Source organism: Scaptodrosophila lebanonensis, unplaced genomic scaffold (assembly GCF_003285725.1).
Source record: "Scaptodrosophila lebanonensis strain 11010-0011.00,11010-0021.00 unplaced genomic scaffold, SlebRS2 tig00000113-arrow-arrow-pilon, whole genome shotgun sequence".
In the NCBI taxonomy this organism is placed as follows: Eukaryota; Metazoa; Arthropoda; class Insecta; order Diptera; family Drosophilidae; genus Scaptodrosophila; species Scaptodrosophila lebanonensis.
Genome location: NW_022060575.1, coordinates 2,197,646 through 2,221,949, shown reverse-complemented (window position 1 = coordinate 2,221,949; position 24,304 = coordinate 2,197,646). Strand labels below are relative to the sequence as shown.

The 24,304-nt window shown below is 39.2% G+C and overlaps 1 protein-coding gene across 2 annotated transcripts in view; it reads right to left on the bottom strand.

The window, feature by feature from the left end:
- Positions 1 to 24,304, bottom strand: part of LOC115628316 (serine-rich adhesin for platelets) — a 203,272-nt gene that overhangs the window by 45,458 nt on the left and 133,510 nt on the right. For both annotated transcript variants that reach the window (XM_030524369.1, XM_030524370.1), the window contains exon 5: positions 8,144 to 8,530. In XM_030524369.1, coding sequence (XP_030380229.1) covers positions 8,144 to 8,530 — 387 coding nt within the window. The remainder of the gene's footprint in view (positions 1 to 8,143; positions 8,531 to 24,304) is intronic.

The following is a 24,304-nucleotide window of genomic DNA, read 5'->3' as shown; positions in this document are numbered from 1 at the left end:
CTCTAAGTTAACAGCGACTTCAGATTGTCACATAAGTGGATCAGAGATACATATTTAAATGACCAAGCAAACTACATATCTCTATATATAAAACAGTTTGTCCTGACTGACTGATTGATTGGTGATCAACGCACAGCTCAAACGGTAAAAGCTAGGAAGCTAACTGAAATTTTGACTCGAGTATTTGGAAAATTCGAGCTCCAAAGGGGGAAAAAAAATCTGCAAAGTGTATGAACAAGAGAGAACGTTACATTCGAGCGAGCCCCACAGTGAAATACCCTGTACCCAGGTAAACTTCCGACACTGTGGTATGTATATGCGCCCATAGCAGAAGCAAAAAGCAGAAGAAGAAGAGCGAACTTGTTGCTGCAGTTTGGGGGGTTGTACTGGTGAGAATTTGTTTCGCTTATAACTTTTCTTAGAATTTCCCGAATTGGATCGAATTTTAAACAAAGTAAAGTAGATAAAGTAGATAATTATATATAAATTATGTGTGCAAAGTTTGGTTTAGGTAGCATTTGAAATGTGGACGCTATTGACGAAATTCTATAGCGGGGGAAGGGGGGCGAAATTCCAAAATATAAAATAAACCCGTTCTTTCTCGGACATAGGAAAATCTGGATACCAACTTTGGTTATTCTAGCTTTTATAGTTTCTGAGATCCTTGTGTTCATCCAGACGGACGACAAGACGGACATGGCTATATCGACTCGGCTTGTCATGCTGATCAAGAATATATATACTTTGTGGGGTCTACCACGCCTCCTTCTGTGTGTTCCATGTACACTCGCACAAAACTAATATACAAGTATCCTTGTACCCTTTGGGTACAGGGTATAAAAAAAATTCAAAATATATAGTTTAGTAAAGCTACACAAATTTATAGTAACAGGCATATTTTTTTTTGTGAATGATTGCTCACATCTTTAGCAATATTTTGCTAAATGGGAATCAGAAAAACTCGGTTTCAACCAATTCGAGCATAAAGCTTTTGCTATTAAATTCATCTCAAATAGTTAGTAAATGGTTTTCAGCACAACAACCATCTCAGATGACGGTTGCAATTGAATTTCGAATTTTTTAGAAGCTAAGAATATCTTGACAATTTGCAACCTCAAAGCTAATAATATAAATTCTCTTTCCTAGCATAAATTAATCTGCCGCAAAAATTTCAATATAGGTTTTCAGTCGAGCTAACACAATCTATAGTTGGCCCAGATTGAACATGGCCTCCTCAAAATACTTATGATTCGCTCAACAATTTGGCCACGCCAAGCACGCAAATCAATCGATGGCAAAATGTGCATAATAATAAACCATAAATGGAACATGAGGCAACATTATACGGGTAATTGAAAATGAAACAAAAGCAAAATACTTACAAAGAGAAGGCCGCTTGCACTGCATGCCACAGCCAAAGAAGAAAATTTGCTAAACGCCCGCCCGTTGTGCCATTATCTCGGCTAAAAGTGGATCAGCTAACGGTAAGTGTGGCGAGCCAAGCTTGAGTCGGACCGGAGCTATATTATAAAACAATTGCCCACAAAAGAGCCACCCAATTTGCTTGCCAACCGCAGCGGCTTCGATCAGTGAGTTTCCAATTACATGAGCATTTTTGTTGCCTGATTTTGGCTGCAGGCTAATTAACAACGTCCAAACGGTAAGTGTTGCCACAGAAAGTGAGGCGGTAATTATTTTCGCTCTAACTGGACCAAAGCCGAAAACGTTTAGCAGTTTTATGGCCTTGCTTGAAAGTGAAACTGGACGCTGTTTCATTTTTTCATGCAACACGAGGCATGGAACACGCGGCATGCAAGGCATGTACTCGGCCGTCTTGCTTCCGTGTTGCACTGCAACTCGAGCTGCAGTGGGTGGGCACGCCCCATCAACAATTCACTCTGACGCTACAAAATTTACATAATTATTGTGACTTAATTTGCATGACTCGCACTAGGCTGACATTTCCCCATTTTCCCATTCGCACTAGAGATGTGAAAAATTATTCACTCTCGTGAAATTTGTAAAATAATTAGACTACTTGTATCGAGCAATTGCTTTATAATGGATCAGTTTTTATCAATAGATAGATAGATTGCATTTCTTCGATAAAAATATCTTTTAAAAAAGCCATTGGGACTATTTGTTAAGGTATTAGTTTTCAATTTTTTATAGAAGCATAAATCGATTATTAAATACACCAATTTCCCAGAGCAGCTCTGATTTTTTCACCAGTTAATCGATAAAGATATTATTTATCAAGGCAAATAAATTTTTTTTAAAGGTATGAAGGAAATATTAATATAATGACCAGCTATTAAAGTAATTTATGTAAACTAGTCTATTGTTCTGTATTTGTTTTATAGAAAGCGATAAAGAGTTATATTTGCGATGTATCGGAGTATTGCTAGAAATAGACTTAGTCCTATCGCGTGAATTGGTTTAGGTGTAGAGAAGTGAATGGAACCCTCAAAATTCTTTAAGGGGTTCTTTTGACTCAGTTCCGAAATTCTTTTCTTTTATGTTTGTATCGAGTTCAATCTAATAATGCAGCTATACTTGTTTGTTATGCTGTTTCTTCATTTGTAATGTTTAAAATACCAAATTTCAACAATTTCGATAATATATTATTAATCGAGGAGTTTCAAAACGAAATGTCAAAAAAAAAATCACAGCTGAAACCAATCGTGTAAACCCGCATATACAAGTATGTCGGAGCTTCTGCTCTTCTTTCCCTTAATATTTCCCTCACTATCCTTGTTCACACACCAACATTTTACATAACTAATTCACACACACCGCAACAATGCCAATTTAAAAATCACAATTTGTTGCTGTCTCCGATGGGCAATAACAACAATAATACTATAGTTCCGATTTGTTTGGTTGGTGCGCGCGCTGGAAACGTGCAGCGCATAAAACATAAACCTGCGGTTCGCATTTGTTTCTGTCAATTATTATGCGATTTGCATTTGTTCATTTTCATGCCTCGCTTTGTTTTTACCATTTTGGTTTCCATTTTGTTGCTGTTGTTGTTCAATTTAATTATGCCCATTTGCATTTCTGGTCTCTGTTTGTGCGTTTATTTCGGTAGCTTTGCGGCAAGTCTTTGGGCGATCGCGACTTTGTTCAAAATTTGATTGATTTATGGCGGTCTTTGATTGATGTGATGAATGTTGTTGAAAATTCGAGGCAATCAAATTAATAAATTTTCATCTTAATTGCGATTGTTGTTAATTGGCTGTACGACTGCCAATTAGTTATTCAAGGCGTTGATACAAATGTAAACATTTGCATTCAAAGTTTTATGTTTGTCAAATTAGTTGATATGGGGGAAAGAAATGTGAAATGCATCGATTTAAATGCTAATGTTTGATTAATTGAAAGAAATCCAATAATGTTACTTCATCACTATGGTATTTCTTTGTTTTCATTTGTTGATTCCAGTTTTTGGTTACACACTTTTTAAGGTGCAATAACATTTATATGAATTTTAAGTGAATATTTTAAGAGAATAAAGACATAAATAAATAAATATATTTTTAAAACGACCTTTATTTTAAGTATATGTACTATAAGTAAATTACTTTGTTAAGCTAACTTCAAAAACATTTCACAGCAAAAGTGGCATTTAAGACATGATATTCTTCTAAAAAGTTTTGATTAATATTTAAAGGGTTCCAAATAATTAATAATTTTTGTTTTGAAATCAAGTTTACATTTTAATAAAAAGGGTTTGAATTTTGTTTATTTAATCTCACAATAAGTATAATATTTTATTACATAGTGGTTTTAATGATATTTCATTATACGAGTATAGCGTATGATGCGGCGAACGAAATACGGCATCTCAACTGGCTATTTAAGCGACTAAACGACGACTCCTGACCTCTTCTGCTGCTCACTTCTTTCAAACAGCTAACTGCTGAGTTTAATTATACTACAAGTAATTCTACCTCAATCATTGCTTATTTGTTTCATTTGACCTATCTAGGCGCTAACAAAAGATGTTTATATAATGGAAGATGAATCTGGTGTCAGCTGTTTAAGGCCCTTCCAATTTTACCCTTGAAAGGGGTTAAATTATTTTGCAATATACATACATACATATGTATGTATGTATGTATGTTTGTATGTGTCCTTTGTCGTTATGACTGAGAACTGCCAATTTCTGGAGAATAAACAGCACTTGCAAACAAAGCCACAAAGGCGAAATGGCAACAATAATGAAGAGTAATCAATATAATTTCAATGTAATTTCACTGAATTTGTTTACCAATTTGCTTCGACGTTGGCAGCATGTTGCTGAACTGCGTGTAATGTTGCTGCGCGCGAAACGATCGCAACATTGAGGTGAACGTGAATCGAGCGAAAATCGGCGGAAAATAAAATGTATAACAATGAAAATCGACGAAACGAATTTTATGAAGACCGCGGCGAGCACGTCGTAAATTTGATTTGGTTTATTTTCTTTGGTTGTGCTCGTTGTTGTTTCAATTTTTTCAGTTTTTTCTTCACTTTTCGGCACGATGAAAACAAAGACTTTCTTTGGGCAACACACAGAAGCTGCAGTTGTGGGTGAGTTGTGAGTTGCGAGTTGCCCGCCCCACTGGTTGTGTAGGGCACACAAAATTTCACTTTTACTTTGCAGAGCTCTCTTGCTCGCTCCTCTGCCGTCCCTAACGTCCATGCAATGTGATTTGATTTTATTTTCTTTGTGGCAGCTACTTAATGTCTGCCATAGTTTATTGCACCAACTTTGGAGCGTCCATAAAGTAGAAATGTTGGGCATTAAAACCACTCGGCAACATTGCCGTTGCGCTTGCAACATCTAACGGCAACATCAGCAGCCTCCGCATCGGCCATAGGGCCACGAATTGCAAACCTAATTAATGGCGACATTTGACATTTGCCAATTAAAGCCAACAGTGAGTTATGTATTATGGCTATTGGACGCGCTCACTGCCTTTGGCAACATGTTGCCATGCTGTTGCATTCAAATGGTGCTTGCTTGTCAGTTGTCGCCTGTCATTGCGCCTGCACCGCCGTTTGACGTTTTATGATTGTGCGACATTAATGCCCGACCGTGGACCGCATTTTGAGTGGCTTTCGAGCAACTACGATGGCTAATCTCGGCAGCGTTTATGGCGCTAAATTAGCGTGTGCCACGTATCTGTATCGAGCAAATGTGGAGCACAAATCGTTTTTGGCCACAGGGGAGTGCGGCTGCTGGAAAGTGTTAAAAATTACAAGGCATTGCTAGCCATCTGGGCAACAGCACCGGCACCAGCAGCAGCAGCAGCAGTCCAGATGCAAATGCTGCCATGGTCCACTCGAAGCGACGACGATTTGCCACGGCGCTGCAAATCGCACGAAGCTCGCTTCAAAGCTGCGGGCGATCAAAATGCAAAACGTTGCATCAGCGAGCGACCCAAAACGAAATCAATGCCTCGTTTTAGCCTACACCTGGGGAATCGTCTAGTTTCATTTTGAAGGGGCACAGAAAAATACAAGTCCGGCAAAGTGGAAATGTCCCTCACATTATTACTAAACTTATAGCTAAACATCTAACTAAAAGATTGTTAAAAATTCTTGTATTCTTATGTTAAAAGAGTATCTACTGCATTTTATTCTACAAATGTTGATAGCAACATGAAGAGAATTCTCATATGTAATTCTGAGAGCAACTCCACTTTTCTTTAGCTTGAACATTTTCAAATTAACTGCTCATTTGATATGACATTAATCGTCTCCTTAAAGACAAACAGGATGAAATATTTTTGGGGTAAATTTCTTCAATCATTTATAATGTATTTTGTATTTCCACTTTTCAGTTTTCCTTTATTTTAAAATATTTGATTTCTCAATTCCTTAATAATAAGAGCATTTATTAAACTTATCTCTAAATTGAACATTAATATACATTATTATTATTTTGGCTACAAATGGACATTGCAGTTTAGGAGTACTTGTAATTCTAATAATGCAAACACATATTAGATTTCTGACTAAAAAATAAAGCAAGTCCAGTCCGCTGCTAATAAAATATCTAGTTATTTCCACTTTCTTCTCACTTCAAGGACATACATTTTGTATAATTTCTATGTGAGTATGCATATACAAGTATACAAGTATATATTTCTTTTTCAGTGTAACAAAGAAAAATGAAATTGTTTCTTCACTTGGCTAACGACGATGAGAGCGTGTTAAAATCGGTGGATAAGTTGAAGGCCCGCCGCAGGAGCCGCATGCTGCAAAATGAAGCAGTTTAAACGTCGTGAACTGTTCCATAGCCTGGAGGCTGACAGCAGGCAAGGCAGACCAATAGATGTGGCTAGTCTAGGATGTGTGTGGCTGGTGTGGGTCGGTCAGTGGAGTGCGTGTGCCGCATGAATTACGACATCAGACATGGGGAGGGAGCAGTAACAACAATCTACCTCTTCCCCTTCTCTCTGTCTTTGTTGTGGCCGTTGGCTCTTGCAAATTATACATAATTAAAATGTTGTTGCTGGTTTTTGCAAATCGTTGCCAATTACAATGTTTGCATGGCACACGAACGACGACACAAGCCCAAGCACAAGAACTTTCCAAGGAGAAGAGCCGTGTGGCAATGTGGGTCAATGTGTTTATAGGCATGACTTTCACTGCCACTGCAAATCACTGTCCAGCCATTAAAGTGTCAAATGGATGGAAGGTAGAGTTAACAATAACGAGAAATAGTTACGACTGGGTATTCAAAGCACGCAAGTAACGCAGTGGATAATGAACGCGATCTAAAATAGCACAAGGATGCATACACTTTTTGAACATTGCCATTGTAAGCACAGCATATAGAAGGAGATATTGCTTTATTCGGCAGAACTTCATCATTTACTTTGTATGACGAGACTGTCTAAATTAAAAATTATTTGTAAGATCTATTTAAATTGGAATAAAGCTACTACGTTTATCTTCTTTCCAGACATTCCAGAACAGTTCCTGCCTTAGCAGCCGTACCATGACAGGAAAGACTAATGGACTCCATCGGACGGCAATTAAAATTACTTGTTCTTTTTATTAAAATGTTATATGTAGTTAAAAATATGTTTCGCTGGAATCTTATAAAGTATGTTGAGCTCTGACTGGAATTTTGATGAATCAAAAGTAAAGTTATATTATTTTTAAGCCGAGTGACAAAGATTCGGATTTTAATGACCTAAGGGAAACGTTTGAAATATAATTTATATATCGCAAAGATTTCAATCCAATACTATACATTTTCTACTTAGCAGCAGTAGTAGAATAATAATCTTGATTAGTCACAGCTAAGAAGTCCTTCCTTATTCTCTTTTTTTTTTTTTGGTTTACAGAGCAACCAAATCCTTGAGAGATGAATCTTACATGTTTCTATGAGTATTACTCCCACATAATCTTATATATCTTATCCCTTTCGTGTTGTCATTTCGGAGTTGTCTACACACATTACAGCTGTAAGCCAAGCGAGTAAAAGAAGGAAGTAGCCAATTATCGAAGCAGGACCAAATGGTATCAACGCACTCACATCAGCCTCAATTATTCATTCAGTCAGTCAGTCTGTTGGTCGATTGAACAACGAGTTGCCATAATTGTCGCACCGCACTGCTAAATCGGGCGCATTACTTGTCGCGTTTTGTTCACATTGCTGAGCCATTTTCACTAAATGAATTAATTAAATCAGTGAAATGAACTACAACGAGACACTTTGTAATTAGAAATTTCTACTATTGGAAAGCAACGCAAAAGGCGAGCGCGGATCGCGGCGCTGCGAAAGCGGCGCTAAACGAAAACTTTATGTCGCATTTCTATTTCGAAGAATTCAACAAATGCGTTGAACAGATTTTCCATCACGCACACTTTATCAGTGAAATGGAAAACCTGAACTAATCCAAAGTGGACTTATTTTGGAGTCAAACAAACAAACGATCGAATGCTGTGCCGCCAACTGCCGCCGACCTCTTGGCTGGAATGCATTTTCAAGTTTATTCTCGGAGATGCTTTCAAGATCAAGTTGGCAATGAGCGGCAATAAATTTAAAAAGTGTCAGGCGACCCATGAATAGGATTAGTCGGAGCACAAGTTGAATGCACTGTGCTCTAGTACTTAAGTTATGTAGGTAGAAGAAACTTACCGCTGTGGAGCTGCGATTGCGCAGTAAATTGTCCAGACAGAGCTGCAGCTCGAACGCCTTCAAATAGAGCAGATGATAGCGATTGCGTAGTCTTTCCAAATTGCCTTCGCCCTTTCTTGGCTGCGTTGTGGCGGAGCTGGGGCCGACGGCGACGCTTGTCGTGGCAGGCGTGCCCAAGAGCTCTACGGAGACGAAGCCGCTGCTGGTGCTGCTCGACTTGGTTGCCTCACTGGTGGATGAATTGGAGCAGTTGCTGGCAAGCGATGCCGGCTGCTGAGAAGCTGACTGCAATTGGTTCTGTTGCTGTTCCAGCTGTTCCCTTTCGGACGCGGCGCGTATACAGGCACTCACCACTCGAGCGTGTGATACAATTTCATGGTATAACACCTGGAAATGAAATCGAAGAACATCAAACAAAGTGTTAACAATTGAATTGAACTGAAGGATGGGGAAGTGAAAGCAATATGTCACAAAGTAAACTGAATGCGCTTAGTCTATGTAATATTTTTCAGAATATAAACAACTGCAAAAGCAAACAAATTCAGATTTTCCAAACATTCGAAGCACGCCTTGATTTTTGAGAACACTGGTAAAAAAGTTGCATAGCAGAGATGAATATTTTCATATTAAATGTTGTGTTCTACTATTTCATATTCAAATCAAATAGAAACAACGTAAACTTAAATAAAAAATATTCAATTACTGATTTAAATATGAATAATTTTCAAAACAAAGCGTAATTCTTTGCCATTAAAGTGTGACATGCTAAATATTTAATTTTAATATGGGCCCACTACAACAAATAGAAATTTCAAGATAATCAATAATAATTGATAAGAATTATTAATCAAAAGAATTTGAAAATTACTTTCCGCTAAAAATGGTTCTATACAAAATATATACATATGTGTATCAATTATTGGAATGAATTAAAAACAATAGAGTAGAAAAAAAGTGGGAGAAATTTTTATAATTATAAAAAATAAACCTTTGACGAGAATCAAACCCATGTCCACATCATCATCATTTATCATTTAATATTGTCACACTTTAAATGTAATATTTTAATATTCAACTTGGAATTGAAGTCTGCAGCCTTTAAATCTACTAAAACACACTATGGTGCAAAACCGATGGTAAAAATATTGATATCTTTTTTTATCAGTGTATGAAATATGAGAAGTGCGTAGAACAGCGCAGACAAATTTCACGCATGAAATATATGTAAATGCCACTGCAATAAATAATAGTCACACTATTGGAAAAGTTGAAGAGCTTTATGGGAGAAGTTCGTAGATGTTCTCAGTATTCTCCACTAAGTTAAGCGTGTTTCAGGGTTTTTATTCCCTTTACCTATTGGGTAAAATAATTCTGAAGCATTTCCCGATGAGTGAGGCAACTTTTGTGATTTTTCTCGAATTTTATATACTAAGTATTAGGGCGTAGCTCAAGCTATCATTGAGACGAGTAAGATGCAGATGAAGTTATCTGATTGCGGCGTGGGCTTCTTGCAGAAAAACAGTCTTCATTGTTGTTGGTTTTTATTGTTGCTTGAAGCTCGGGTCGGGTTGCAGCAATTTAAGGCCAATGATTCCCTTGTATAGTTGCACTTAATATATGAAGTCTGCTGTGATTTAGCTATGCTAGCATCTACTTTGAAACTGCACCCAACTCATTTCCGTTTGCGGCTTTTTCTCATACGAGCTAACGGCTAGGGACCAGCCAAGACGCTGATTTTCATCGTTCATTTGTCATTTGAGCAGCACCTGCCCCGCAATTAAGCAAGAAAGCAAAGGTCAATCCCACACATTTGATTGCATAACCATGACCCAACGCATTGTTTGTAAGTCCGCGTCTGCCCAACACAACACACGCGACTTCACAAGATTAATCGATAAAGAAAATGTTTGGCATTTTGCCAGCCGTAAATGAAATGTGCAAAAACTTTCCGCTTTTGTAGGCGGCGAGGACGACGAAAGCGGCACAAAGAGCGATATTCAATTTATCAAATAAAAATAATTACAAAATAATTGACACGCCGGGTTGAAAGGTCTCCTCTCCCCCATTGTGGTATCCCATGAGGCAACTATTTTGCACGAGGCTTGAAGTGTGTGGGTGTGGCAGCCAAATGTACAATGACAGCCACCTCGCACATACACAAACACACACACACACACACTCACACACATGTGAGCTTCGCAGTGGCAAGTAATCGTACATTGATCTCCATACAACAGTTTAACCCCACGACCTCTTGCATCACTTTCGAGGGACGAGCCAGGGACGGGCCAGTAACCAGCAACCATCGACCATCGACCAAGTGCGGACCGACCATGGTGTGGCGTCTCGTTGAGTAAACAGCAATGGCGGGCACAGCAACAATGGCCGCATGTCGGAACTAGAAATCGATAAATATGATTTAAGCACCTTCACAATGCAACGTTAGTGGGAAAAAGGAAAATCTGCGGGCGTTGCAGCCGGCACTTCAGCTGATGCCCAAAGTGTTGGTCAGATGCCATGAGGCACTCGTGATCGTTTATTTATTGCACTGACTGTCACTGAAAACGACATCCTGCCTTGGTCGGCGCCAATAAGCGCAGCTCGTGCCATAAAGCTAACGCCGAGAAGTACTCCAGTCATAAATTTTAATTTTCACCTGTTGCCCAGGTGTCTGCTGCATCCGTCCGTTTTACCCTTTTCCCAAAACACTAACACACACATACACACACCAACCAACCAACCAACTAACCATCCAACTAACCAACAACACACAAATTGAAATGTCACAAAGGCGTTCGTCCGCCGATTTCAAAATTGAAGTCTTCTGCGTCTTCAATGAAGTTGTGCAGTTTGTGATTTTTTTTCTATTTATGAAAATTATTGCCGCCGACATTTTGACATTTGGCAAAACTTAGCGGAGTCCTCTGCTTGTCGAGCATTTAATGATTTACTTCGTCTAATGGACATTGCACTTGGAAAATTGACACTTGCAGGCAGCTGCCACGCTCGCAGCAGAATGATTGGAAAGTCGATGTTCGGCCTAAGCCAAAAAGATTTATGAGGATCTGGCGGGAAAGTTGTTGGCTACGATTTTACTTTTATTGCAATAAACTTTTTGGCATTGCACGAACACAGCAATGTCAACAATGCGATTTTAATAGTAGCTTAAATAGCTGGAGGTCAGGCTGGTAAAAATGCTTTAAACAAAGCAAATGCCATTTCGAAGTAAACAAAACCAATAAAAATGATTTCAACGTCTTTTCCGGGTGTCCATTCACATCTAAACGACCTATAAAAGCAATATCGATCCATAAAAAATATTTACTTTCAACAATAAAATACATTTTAATCATTCAAATGCTACTCTTGTACTTTTAATAGAAAATGAAATGTTTTTTAAATTCTTCAATTGTTTACCAACATTTCGGACTACTCATGGGTTATTTAGAGTAACTAAACTCTAAAACCGAGTGGTTGTTTCAATGGTGTCCCCATTTATTACTTTTAAGTTGGCAGAACCGTCAAGAGGGTCGAGAAAGCGTTGAAGACAAACCAAATTGAGAAACTTCAAGCTGAATCGCAGTATTGAACGCCTTTCCAGAATACTGATTTGTGTGATTTGGACTACTTCGACGATTATCGGAAAAAATGAGAAAATAAAAAAAAAAAAAACCTTATCCTTTTTCGGGCTTAGGAGAATCTGAATACCAAGTTTGGCTCCAATACTTTCTGAGATCCATTCGTCCAAGATCGAGATCAAGAATATATTCACTTTGTGGGGTCTGCCACGCCTCCTTTTGTGTGTTACATAGAACATTAGAACTAAACTAGTATAGCCTCTTACCCTTTGGGTGCAGGGTAAAGCTTGATTCCAGTCCGCTCTTACTCAAATAAATACCGGGGCCTGCATTTAGATTTAAAATTGTTTGGGCATCGCCCACAAGTTGAACGCACTTAGCAAGACCTTAGATCCCATCGAGCCCATTTCCCAGTCAAATATCAGCAGCCCATTTGACAGCACTTCAAATTCTATTTCGAATTTTCCGCTATGCAATTTTCTGCGTCATTACAACGAGAATGCAAACGTTCAAATGCACAACAACAACAGCAACAATAGCCATAACGACGAAGGCAACAAACGCTGTTTGTATTATGATTTTTATCATTATATCTAATTATAACCCGCGCACAACTCCGACTCTCAGAATGCGACTAAAGCAACGTTGAAAGCAATAGTAGGAAAAACAAAAGAACTTTAGTCTTTTTTTTGTGGTTGAGAGGCTTGGCCGCTTGGCAAATAAAAATCAACTTAACTTCAGCGCCCAACAAAATGCACTGCCATTAGCCGACCTGTGGTTCTTTTGAATATTGTTGTTGTTGTTGTTGTTGTTGCTATAGCTGCGGTCGCTGGCTGTTGCAGCCAAGTGCACGTGCGCCCGGACGCACCTCGCAACCGGCGCTGACTGGCTGATCTGGGGCCTAGGCTGGCACCGGGCCAAGAACAACAACGGGCTCTAAGTGAGATTTCAACTTCATCAAGCTGCCCGACCCATTATGTGGGTGAGCTGGATGGGGTGGTGGTGTGTGGTGTCTAGGGTGTACGGGGTGGGCCGGTCTGCTTATTTGCGATAGTTGCGGCTCATTATGGATGAGGAGAACCTAGCAAGCCGGCCGGCTGGCCGGCCAAGCACAATTCACAATATTTACAGGCGGAACGCCTTTCTCTTTGTTTTAGTTGCGACCAGACTGCGAACTGAGGATCGACTGAGGCCTTTGCCTTTGCCTTTGTGGGGGCTGCGCGATGGCTGGCGGCTGTGGCACAGCACCACTCCCAATTTTTGCACGACTCGTACTATAGTCTGTGGCTCGGTTGGTCTTGGCAATTTTCATATGCCTCTTAATGCATTTTACACACGCTCACTCAACTGATTCGCTCGCTAACCCACCCACTGCAATCCTAAGCCACCACCAACATCTGGGGAAATATGAGCAAGAATTTTATGCAAAATTCGTGACTAATCATCCGCTGAACTTGAGAAGTTTGTTGTGATTGTGACTTTGCAGCTTTAAGCTGGATCTATAAATTGCCCTTGGGAGAAACGGCGGCGCACTTTTGCAAAATCAAACACAAATTGGCAACAAATGCGCAGGCAAGAGCTGCAACAGGCTGAAGAAAAGTGAATGTGGCGTGTAGAATGGCAAGTGGGTTCATTGCTGAACAGAAAAGAGATTGAAGATATCTTTAGATCTTAACAGAACACAATGCAAACACACAACTTATCTCTCATCTTTGCTGGATTCTGATTAAAAAAAATTCCTTAAAAAAGAAGAAAACTTAGAAGGGAAAAGCATTTTTAATCGACTTCAAAAAAGGAGCAGTTTATCAATTTTTTTTTTTTTGTTATCTCAGCACATTTGACTGGGTGTACCGATTTTGAGGATTCTTTTTTCATTTGACAGCTGGTGCTTCCCGAGTCTTAAATTTGCATAAATGGACGAATAACTCAATGTAACGCCAACCGAATCGGTTTTTCTTTTTTTTATTGGAAATGCTATACTTCAAGGGTACTTTGATGAGAGTTTCGTTAGGTTCTACACAGGAGGACGTTCTCAATTAGACTGTATTTTTGATTGTTACCTCAGAACTTTCGACTCGGGGAACCGATTTTGATGGTTATTTTTGTATTTCAAAGCTGATGATTCCCCTATGGCCCCCTTTCAATTAAAATTGTATTCAGAAAAGTACCTTCAACATACCTCATTGAGTCCAAATAGCGGAAAATTCTATTCCTGAACAGGAATCTGTTACTTCACAATAATCCTCAAAACATAAAGTCTCTTTAAATGACAAAAAAAAAAAGAAAAAAAAAAAAAAGGATTCACTGCACTAGATGTGAAGTCGGGTTTTTTAAATTTTAATTTTACTTCCATTCATTACATTTACATATATTACTGAATAAAAATATGATCAGCTTTATTTATGTGCAAAAAAAATCTAATTCTAATCTCAAAAGTAAGGAAGTCATTCCGGAATGTGTCATATGAGCCATATTTCAAATTATACGAGTAGATATAAAAAGTACGCCACACATGTTTAATAATGCTCGAAACACTAAGTCTCTTTAAATGACAAAAAAAAAAGGATTCACTGCACTAGATGTGAAGTCGCGTTTTTTTTTAAATTAAAATTTCACTTGTATTCATAAATTATATACTGACAGCTTTATTTGTGTGCAAAAAAAAATTCTAATTTCAATCTCAAAAGTAAGTTATTCCGTAATGTGTCATATGAGCCATATTTCAAATTATACGAGTAGATATAAAAAGTATGCCCCACATTTTTAATGGTTGTCTCGGAAATTAATCATTTGGCGATTTCAAATAATACTTATCCCATAATGCAGTGTATTACATCCGCATGCCATCCTGCACACAAATGTGTGAAGAAAATGTGCTTTAGGAATGTAATTCAGTGAATTATTCAACAACAACTTGATTTGTGCGACTAAGTATAGTGTTCAGCACGGATGGACAATTTTCCAGGCACCACAACAGAATAATACGCATATGAAATATGCGTTTCCGTACATTTGTCCCCCAAGTGCTAATTGGGCGCAGGCCCATAAATCTGCCATATGTATTTCATAGATATGTAGTGCGGCTAGTTGGGAATTGCAACATTGCGATGCGACGGCCTCCCATTGTCTAGCACGCGTGACGCACACTTTTCAGTTTGGCTTTTATTCATGAAAATGAATTTTGGGCGCGATCGTTGGACGTGCGTCTGGCCGTAGTTCTATGATTGCTATTTTTAAGTTGCAGAGTGTGGTGGCAGCCATTAGTTAGATACGGGTGTGTATTGAAACACATCAGAGTTTGTATCTCAACAGCTGTGTGTTAGGTTCGTTGACTCATTTGCCAGAGTGTAGCATGAAGAGCGTTGTTTTAGTTGAGCAATCGCAGACGCCCGGGCATTGAAGCGCATTCTTTCGCAGTACTATACACGTATACTAAAGCACTACTACAACTACAATAATGGCAATAATAATAGACATTTATTATCGGAAATGTCACAGAGTGACCTCGACCGCGTTTCTCAATTTTATCGCTGCTGGGGTCCACAGCATCTACTACTCGTAAGTATTTCTCCCCCTTGCCAACTGATTTCTGGGCCCCAAATGTAAGACGGCAGCGCCGGCTGATTCATGCGCTGAAATCACCTCCCATGGTCTTTGTAATTATTTGTTTTTTCTGTCTTTAGCTTATGCTAAAATTCGTGACTAGAGTGCACCAGCTCCTATTTAGTCATTGGCAAGCGTGCAAAATTTGGCAGCATTAATAAATGTCAATGAAAAATGAATGAAGCTGAAACTAAAGACCGGCAGTTGAAATAAGCGGCGCGCATGCGCCTTTTGCTACCAACTTTTGGTAATTAAATCACCTTACCTTTTAATAAATGCAGGTTTGAAAATTCTCTGACAATTCACATCTGCTACCTGCATCGAGAAGATATAAATAAAGATCATTTATAATCTTTGAGCATTTCGAACATGTCACATGAATTGGAACACGTCGCAGTTTTCTGCACAAATTTCTAAACGAAATAGTGGTGCGGCATTTGGAAATTTTCCAAAAAATTCCCATAACACCAACGGGCAACAATGCTTATAAATAGCAGACAAAGTGGATTATGCACAACAACTTCGGAGCGTAATAAGAGCGGTGAGAAAGAAATGTGAAAACTAATTTGAGCGTCCGCCAAACATGACGCATCTAATTACCTAAAGCGCCTAACCTACACAATACTAGACTAGGGATTGGGCCTAGACAAATGACAAGCGGAAAGAGACAAATAAAACAAAATGCGACAACAAAATTGACACTTTAACATGAAGTGGAAGTGGATTCGGAAATGGGGGACGGGGGAGTAGTGCAGTGAGATTTTCCTGTGTTGGGTGTTAAGTGCAACGCTTTGTGCTGTCAAAGACAATTAATCTGCCGGCATCTGTCAACAAACTCGCATAGGTTGGCTGCAAAGAGGGGGGCTTGGACCGTCGTCGTGGTCAAACAATGGATGTCTAGCATTTGACCCAGAAAATCCCATCCATTAGAATGATGTCAGCACGTCTCCGTGCGATGCTTGAATGCACTGCGACTTAGCCTGCCTGCCTGCTTGGAGAGAGCGAGAGCGGGGCAGAGGGGAGAGGAGTGGAGAGAGGAGACCGAAAAGCCGAAATCATTGCGCAAAACCGCTTTGAGGCCAAGAATGTGTGAAAAGATGCCGGGTGCTGAGGCTGAAGATGAAGTTGCAGCCGAGTCTGAGGAGGCCAAGACGCTGCAACTGTGATGCTCCTATGGCTACAGTTAAAGCCCGCTATAGCCTATTGAGTAACATATCAGACGGCCGCACAGATATTAAAGGCGACGGCGTCGTACATAGCGTCGTCGCTTTTGAGCACGGTTGACATAATCACGTCCAAGTGTCACGTTCAGCGGCGGCACGATAAGGCGGCAGTCGCCCGACTCGACGCTTTTGTTGGCGTCACGTTCTTCTTCTTCTTCTTCTTTTTCACCTCGACCACTGAAGATGATGGCCTGGCAATGTGGGTTGCATTGTGGCATGCCGTCGAGAGTCCACTGAGAACGGGTTTCTAAATCGTTCGTTCCAACATTGTCACAGTCTCGCTGTGGTCCCATTAAAACCATGTTACATGGCTTTTTATGCTTAAAATGATTATGAAATTGCAGATTTAACTGTTTATTAAATTATTTTCAATGAAACACCGAAAAACTTGTGTAAACAAAATGAGCACATGGGAGACCCAAAGCACAGCGTCATGTCTGTGCCTGCCTCTTAATGAGAACTTCTTGATAGCAATCTCTGCATGGGACTTTCAAACATGCAACATGAGATGTGCCTCTACGAGTATGTAAATTAAAGAGGTCTCTGACCAAGCTGGCAATAGTGTTGAGACAACAGTATCGCACCTAAGCAGAATGACCTATTTACTATATAGGGAATAACATGATCATATCTTAATCACCAACGATGGAAAATAAGATGCAAATAAGATGGTATGCCACATTTAAAAACATACTTGTAATTAAGAGTTATTTGTAATTGTTAAAGCACAACCCTTAAAAATGTATATGATATCGTTTGGGGACTTTCAAGATCAGTTACACAGTTCATGCAGTTATAATCATGATTTAAAAACATACATTTTTATTGATTTTCTCACATTAAAAAATCTATGTGATATCGTTTGAGTATTTCAGGAGTTATATTATTTTCAAGATCAGTTAGACAGTTCATGCAGTTATCATCATGATTAAAAAATGTATACTTTTTTTTATTGATTTTCTCACATTTTTGAGTTAAAAAAGTATAAAAATTTTATTATTATTATTATTTTTAATATTTTAAATTTTTTTTAATAGTAATACTGTTTATAAAGAGCTAAATGCATTATTATTTAATTTCACAAAAAGTATATTCTTCTTGTACAATTAAGTCCAGCATGATCCGATAGTACAAATTTCAGGTCAGAAAACGCCCTTTCGACACTCACTTGCTTTTCAGGAAAAGATATATATCAATTTAATATATCTTTTTTCTTTTCAACTACTGCTTTATATTTAAATGTATATCAACTGGTTTTAGGTTATAATTATCAAATTCTAAAAAGCTATATTTAATTTCTCAATCAATTCTTTCTGTTCGTCACCTGAAACTAAGGGACTCATTTAAAAGAGAGCAGGTTTCTAATTGTTGGAGAGTTTCTGTATTCTCTGTCTGAGGAGATATAGATGCCTGCGAATTGTCAATTCATAGGGTTAATAAATAGAACTCAAGGAAGTAAAAATTTTTTACGAGTTTTATTTTTTTTTGTTCAAAAACAATGAGTTGTAAAGTGTAACTCAAAATTAAGCAATTTCTTACTCTTAAGAATTCTCAGAAAATTGTACAAACTAACCGAAGGCCTACTAACAATTTATTCTTCATGCATTGCCCAAATTATAGCATTCATTTCAGTCAGTTTTCAGGTCATTTATACATGTCACGTAATCATTATGTTCTCAGTTCCATAACCACAACTCTGGAGTAATGTTCTAATGGGTTTTTAATTTGTCCTTTGACTGCATTCTGGCATGCGTTAATAACACCCACAACTTGCAAGTCACTTAGGGCGTTACTGATTGCCTCCGATTACATTTGTGTTATGGGCATGGATTAAATGCAACTTTCTCTGTGACACAAAGGTGCAACATTAATTTACAATTATTACAACATCACGTCGCTTTCTATTTATTACACAATTAACAAGTCGTTAGCCGGCAAATGGGCTGCGGTTTTGGACTGACAAGCGGCCCGGCTTTAGACTTTAGTTTGTTGGGACATACGGTGCATTGGCCGCCGCACAACGGTAAAGAGTTGGTAATCTCATTTTAATTACCACGAAAAGAAAAGCCCCAAAAAAGTAGCGGAAAAAGGCAGCGACGAACACTGGTCGTGGACCTTTCGCCAAAGCCTTTTGGCCACATAATGATAATTTTATTAGCCGCCGCCACCACCACCATTGAACTGGCTGCCGTTAACACCCTGGCCAATAGCTAGTGTCCCTCAATGCTGTCACACCGCAGTCGAGAGACCACTGGCCATTGCAGTTGGTTGCGCTCACCTCTCAATGACCCTTGTGCTGACAGCTTTTAGCCTTCGGCATCACCGCCAACACAATCCTCCTCGACGACTCTGTGTGTGTCGACCAGGTTTTGGATACGTAATTGATACGCTTTGAGTTACACGAGTTTGTCTTTTTTTGTTGTTTTTTTCTTCCTACCCATAATGTTTATGACCTTGTCTGTTGCTTTTGGCTTAACGGTGTATTTGCCAAGTCGAGTCGGGCTTTTCAGCGCTGCCTGCCTGACCGGCATTACTCTTTATAGCCCACTTTTGGAAGACGCTTAATTGCACTTGAGTTATTTCTTCATTGCTCTTGTTTGCTAGTGTGATGTGCGTGTGTGTGAACGTGTGTGTGTGTGGAAAGTGTTAATGAGATTTTGGGGCAGTTTGTTTGGTAATTCGATAGTTTTGTGCACAAAAAAGAAACATGTACTTCGGTGGTCGTCTTCATGTTTTGAGAGCCCGCCTTTTTTCTATACAAAGGTATCTGATTTGTAGGAACTACGAGTATGTAGGTGAAGCAGTTCAGTGAACCCAGGCGCTTAATTGAGCTCGAAAATTTAGGGATAAGTGCAGTCCCAAGTGACAAAGATGTCAGAAAAAGGTTTCAGCGAGCTCTCCATTGATTCAGATATACATATGTATATGTCTGAATTTAGAGCCGCAACATAAACAAAAGGCAGGCTTTTAAGCTATCATAAAACTGTCAAATGCAAGGCGAAAGCCAATTGAACATTTTTGAAATGATTGAGGAAAAATCAGCAATCAAAGTCAAAGTGGCGCTGACCAAAGACATGCTTGTCTTGTCCGACTATCCATCTGTACATCTGTCTGTCTGTCTGTCTCTCTGTCTGTCTGTACGCACAGTTGTGCAAACAAGCAAATCCAAACAAATCCAAATCCGTTCCGAACCCATTGTAATGGCGGGCATATTTCATGATTGATTTCGAACAGAGCTCCAATGAAAATGGTAAGCAACTACAACAACAACACCAAGTCACAGACCAAAGAGTGTGCTCCAATGGGGCCTCCGATTCGTTTGAATTTACGCGCATTTCAGTGACATTTTCGTAGATAAGCCAGAGAGACTCGAATGGAGTCGCGTCGGCGGCAACGCATTTTCACAATTTTGTGACATTTGACAGTTCACAAATGGGGGAAAACTTGAAACAAAGCTAAGCTGCACATGACAAATGGCCAAACGGCCAAGTCTTGCCTTTTGGCTATCGCCAGCAATGCCAAATGTGGCGACTGCTAGCCACTAAATGGGCAACATTACCAGTCATCGCATTAGTGATATGCCACGCAAATATGTACAGAGTCATGAAAATTGCGTTATACTATATGTGCGATTACGTGTCTATGTTTAATTCGGCGTCACAAATTGGCCACGATCTAGGCGCCACTCCTTCAAAATTTCAATGCTCGTCCAACTTCAGCTTCGGCTAATTAGCCAGCAAACAATGGACAGATCCAAGTCTAATTACATACAATTAATTGGACAATTACACTCGCTATGCTTGTGAGCTGTCCATCATTCTGTCAGTGATTTTACTTTGTTGTGTCTGTTGATTTGTTTGCCGACCCGTGCGCATCATTTGCTGCATTTAGACACAAAGTTGCTGGAGTTTCACGGACCGTACTCAAGTTCAAATAAATTTCAGAACATGAGCAGCACAGATGACACAAATTGAACATTTATGTTGAGGGACTTTGTGCTACACAATCATTGCTTATTCACAATTACGTAATAGAAAAATTGAAAGAAAATAATATTAAAACATACCGGAAGTGTCGTTTAATATGAAAGTCTTATTTAAAACTTGGTTTAGTAAAATTAAAAAACCCTGAAAATCTTTAAGCCGTTTCAGAATGACGAAAATGAAAATTTGTGCAATAGGTCTTCAACGTTTATCTTATAACCTCTGGTTAGAGAGTCGATAAGTAGCATAGTCGAGACGATCTACATAGTACTTAGAGTTTTATTCTAAGAGTTGCACTATCGAGTGCAATTATACTTTGCACATGAAATGCACTCACTAGTCGATCGTTTTTTATTATTTTATTTTATATAGTTGGTGGTATCTATTTATATTTTGACGTGGTATTATCCTTTTAACTGCCAGCAGTGCCAATAGTGTATGTGGGTTGGTTGGTAAAACATAAGCGTATAAACAAAACCACCCTAGACAACAATAAGTACGAAGCCGACAATTATGAGGTGATTGACGGCGCAGGCTTAGAGTTCAGCGAAATAACGAAAGGCGACAACAATGGCGATAAGAAGTGTAACACAAACCAATGACGGGCGGCATGTGGAACAATCGATAAGAGTTCACCGCGAAGGACAGACGGTCCGCCAACGATGTAAAAGACAAACCAACAGAGTTTAACAATGTTTAACATTTTTTGAATTTCTAAATCTTTAAAAATTATATTGTATCCAAATATTCAGCTTAATCAATAAACAGCTTAATCAATAAACAGAACCCCACATTTATAGTAGCCATAGTTATAGTTAGCCACTTCACTAGTTTCTTATATTTCAAGTTACAATCTTTAGTACATAACATTTTTCATTCTCTCATTATGCTGATTAAGAATATAAACGAGTATACTTTAGGAGCTCAGAAATGCTTCCTTCTCTCCCTTTGTATTATTTGCATATACCCTTTTTACCCTTCGGGAGTACAAATATTTAGCTTTATTTTTAAGTAAGCTCCAAGATTACTTTCTGATTTTCTGGAAATAAGACTCTACGTCTTTGCTGTCCCCTGGGGGGAATATTCGTAAGTTCGGAGTTTGAGGCTCTGGATTTTAATGTACAAACTTAATTGTAATCAGGAACTAATGTCTTCATTGTAAATACAAACATTTAGCAGCTGTTAGCTGTTGTTTTAAATAACAATTGTACGTTTGTTTGCATTGCTAATTGTATTTGTTGTTGTTCACTATATACCAGTATGTATGTAGTATGTCTATTATTCATACCCTGGGCGTGTCTCTAAGACAAAATGGCTATAATTTCCAAAAATATTTTCAATTATTAGGGGGCTATAAAAAAGCACACAATTATCTCCCAAGTGCTGGACGGACTTGGGCAACACTAAATAAAAATAAAAGTGCCCCCGCGGTTAAAGACAAATTAAAATCTAACAAATAAAAATGGCAGGCAAATTTTTGGTCATTTCGTTAACATTTCAAATGGGTTGAATGAGTTTGTACGTTTGCCTGTACGTAGTATTTAAACAGGCGTCTCGAAGTTACCGATGCTGCGGGCCAAAGAAAAACATAGCCTTTTAAGACTGCGCCGCGAAGACAAACAGGCAAAACAATGGAAACTTCACTTTCACTATCAGCCGGGGCTGGGATGAACAAACAAACTAAATCCACCATTACGACACCTCAATTTGCGAGGAGTCTTCATCGCCGCCGTCGTCGTCGTGGTCGTCGGAACCACTCGAGTCGAGAGCCACTCATACCCAGAAGCTACAAAATCAAAATACTTGCACGTAAGTCAGTTTTATGTGGTGGTCGGGCCGTCCCACTGCCTAGCTGGTCCATGTTCCATGGTCCACCTTCTCCCAAAAGGCTTCCCTCGCCGCTTGGGTTGTCTGATTGTCTGGTGGTCTTTTGTCTTTTGCCTGCCTGGAAGCCTTTTAACCTGTCATGCGCGCTTGTACGAGCAAAGTCTTTATAATTTTGGGCGCATGTAACTCATTTGACGGCGAACAAGTTCATAACTCAGCGATGGTTGTAGGGTCAGCCGAGTCAGCCGAGTCAGCAAGAAACCAGATGAGAGAAAACAACAGCAACACCAGCTACTGCCAGTAGTAGGTACTACAAGTATGTAGGTACGGTACTTCCGAGAGGAAAATGTGATCGGACATGTGGGCAAGCACCTGCCGATGTGTACACATCACGATTGGAGGATCGGACGATCGGACGATCGGTTTGTTGCACGATCAGCTCATCCATCGGCAGCACGATGGCAACAATTGATTTTTAAACGCGACGTGAAAGTGGGCGCATCCTCTGGGAGTTGCGGCCCAAATCGCGTTGCCACTAAGCCGAACCCATTAGCGCTAAGCGAAATATCAGGTTGGCGTCAGCTGAGCTAACCAAGGGTTGGATGAGAGTTCGGTTCCATTGAGTTTGGGGCAGGCCGGCTAAAGTAAAAGTTCGGCGCTGGCTTTGTTTTATCCATGCCTTGCAGTTGTTTAGTTGTCTCAGTTGTTGTTTACCACAGTGTCTCGTCTCGACTCGTCATGCCCCGCCCGATGGAATGTCGCCTCACAGCCAATAATCTCAATCTTAGCTGCCATCGATGACGTTTATGGCTTCGGCGGCAGCTATTGTTGTCGGCTATTGAGCTCGGCTGTTGGTACATCGTTACACGGAAAATATCTATGTGGTGTGTCTGTATACATACATACTCGTATATTGTACAGCTTAAAACACTTTTTACGGTCTTCGTCGTATTATCTCATGAGACGTGATTTGCTACCACCAGCAATTTATGTTAACCCCGACGACATTATTTGAAGCTCATTTACCGCAAATATAAATATTTTTCGCTTATTGTTTGAAAATGGCGATAATAAGTGGGCAAGGTCAATAACATGGGATTATCACTGTGGACTAGGCAGGTGAGATATAGCGACCAGGCCCACATAGAAGATGCTTTCGATTGCTTCACTGGACGTCGGGCTTGCAAAGTCAAGGAAATACATGTACGAGTATGGATGAGTTACAAAATAGTTCCGGGAGTTATATGTTTAACAAATTATGCTAATGCTTTTTACAATGTTACTATTAGAGCTGGAAAAACAATCGATGGCACTATCGATGTATCGATGTTTTGCTCACAACCATCGATTGTTTTTCATTCTGTCTGACGTAGTGAAACAGAAAGAATGTAAGTAAAATGTAGAATTTTTGTTGTGCATTTTTAAGATATTTATTTGTGCAGAAATAATTGGTAGCAGTCTATCTTGGTGTTGTTTTTTAATAGTTGTGGATAACGATAAACAATGGACAAGTAAGTACCTTCAAAGTAAGTTTAATTTTTGGCACGCATCGTGTTTTTCCAGCTCTATTTACTATAATGATAGGCAGATTTTGAATATGTAATCCATCAATTGTAATCTGGATAATGCGCTGAAGATCTCATTACCCAAGAAACTTAAAAAGTGATTGTTCTTAACACGCTATTGTTACAAATTTTAAACTTTGACTGAACCTGCGCTCTATTATCTGATCTATTAGATTAATACAAGAGTTCTAAAAGTTTCGTATTCCTTATTAATTCCAGTCACACACTCTTCCGATAATTTGTTCTGTAATTCAAATAATCAGCTTAGAGACAAACATTTTGGTCGCATTGTATTAATCAGGCTCCACTGTACCCATGGCTTTACGCTTAAGGTGCAGGCTTTAAAACGGGAGCTGCTGCGCAGTCATTAATTTCAATCGCT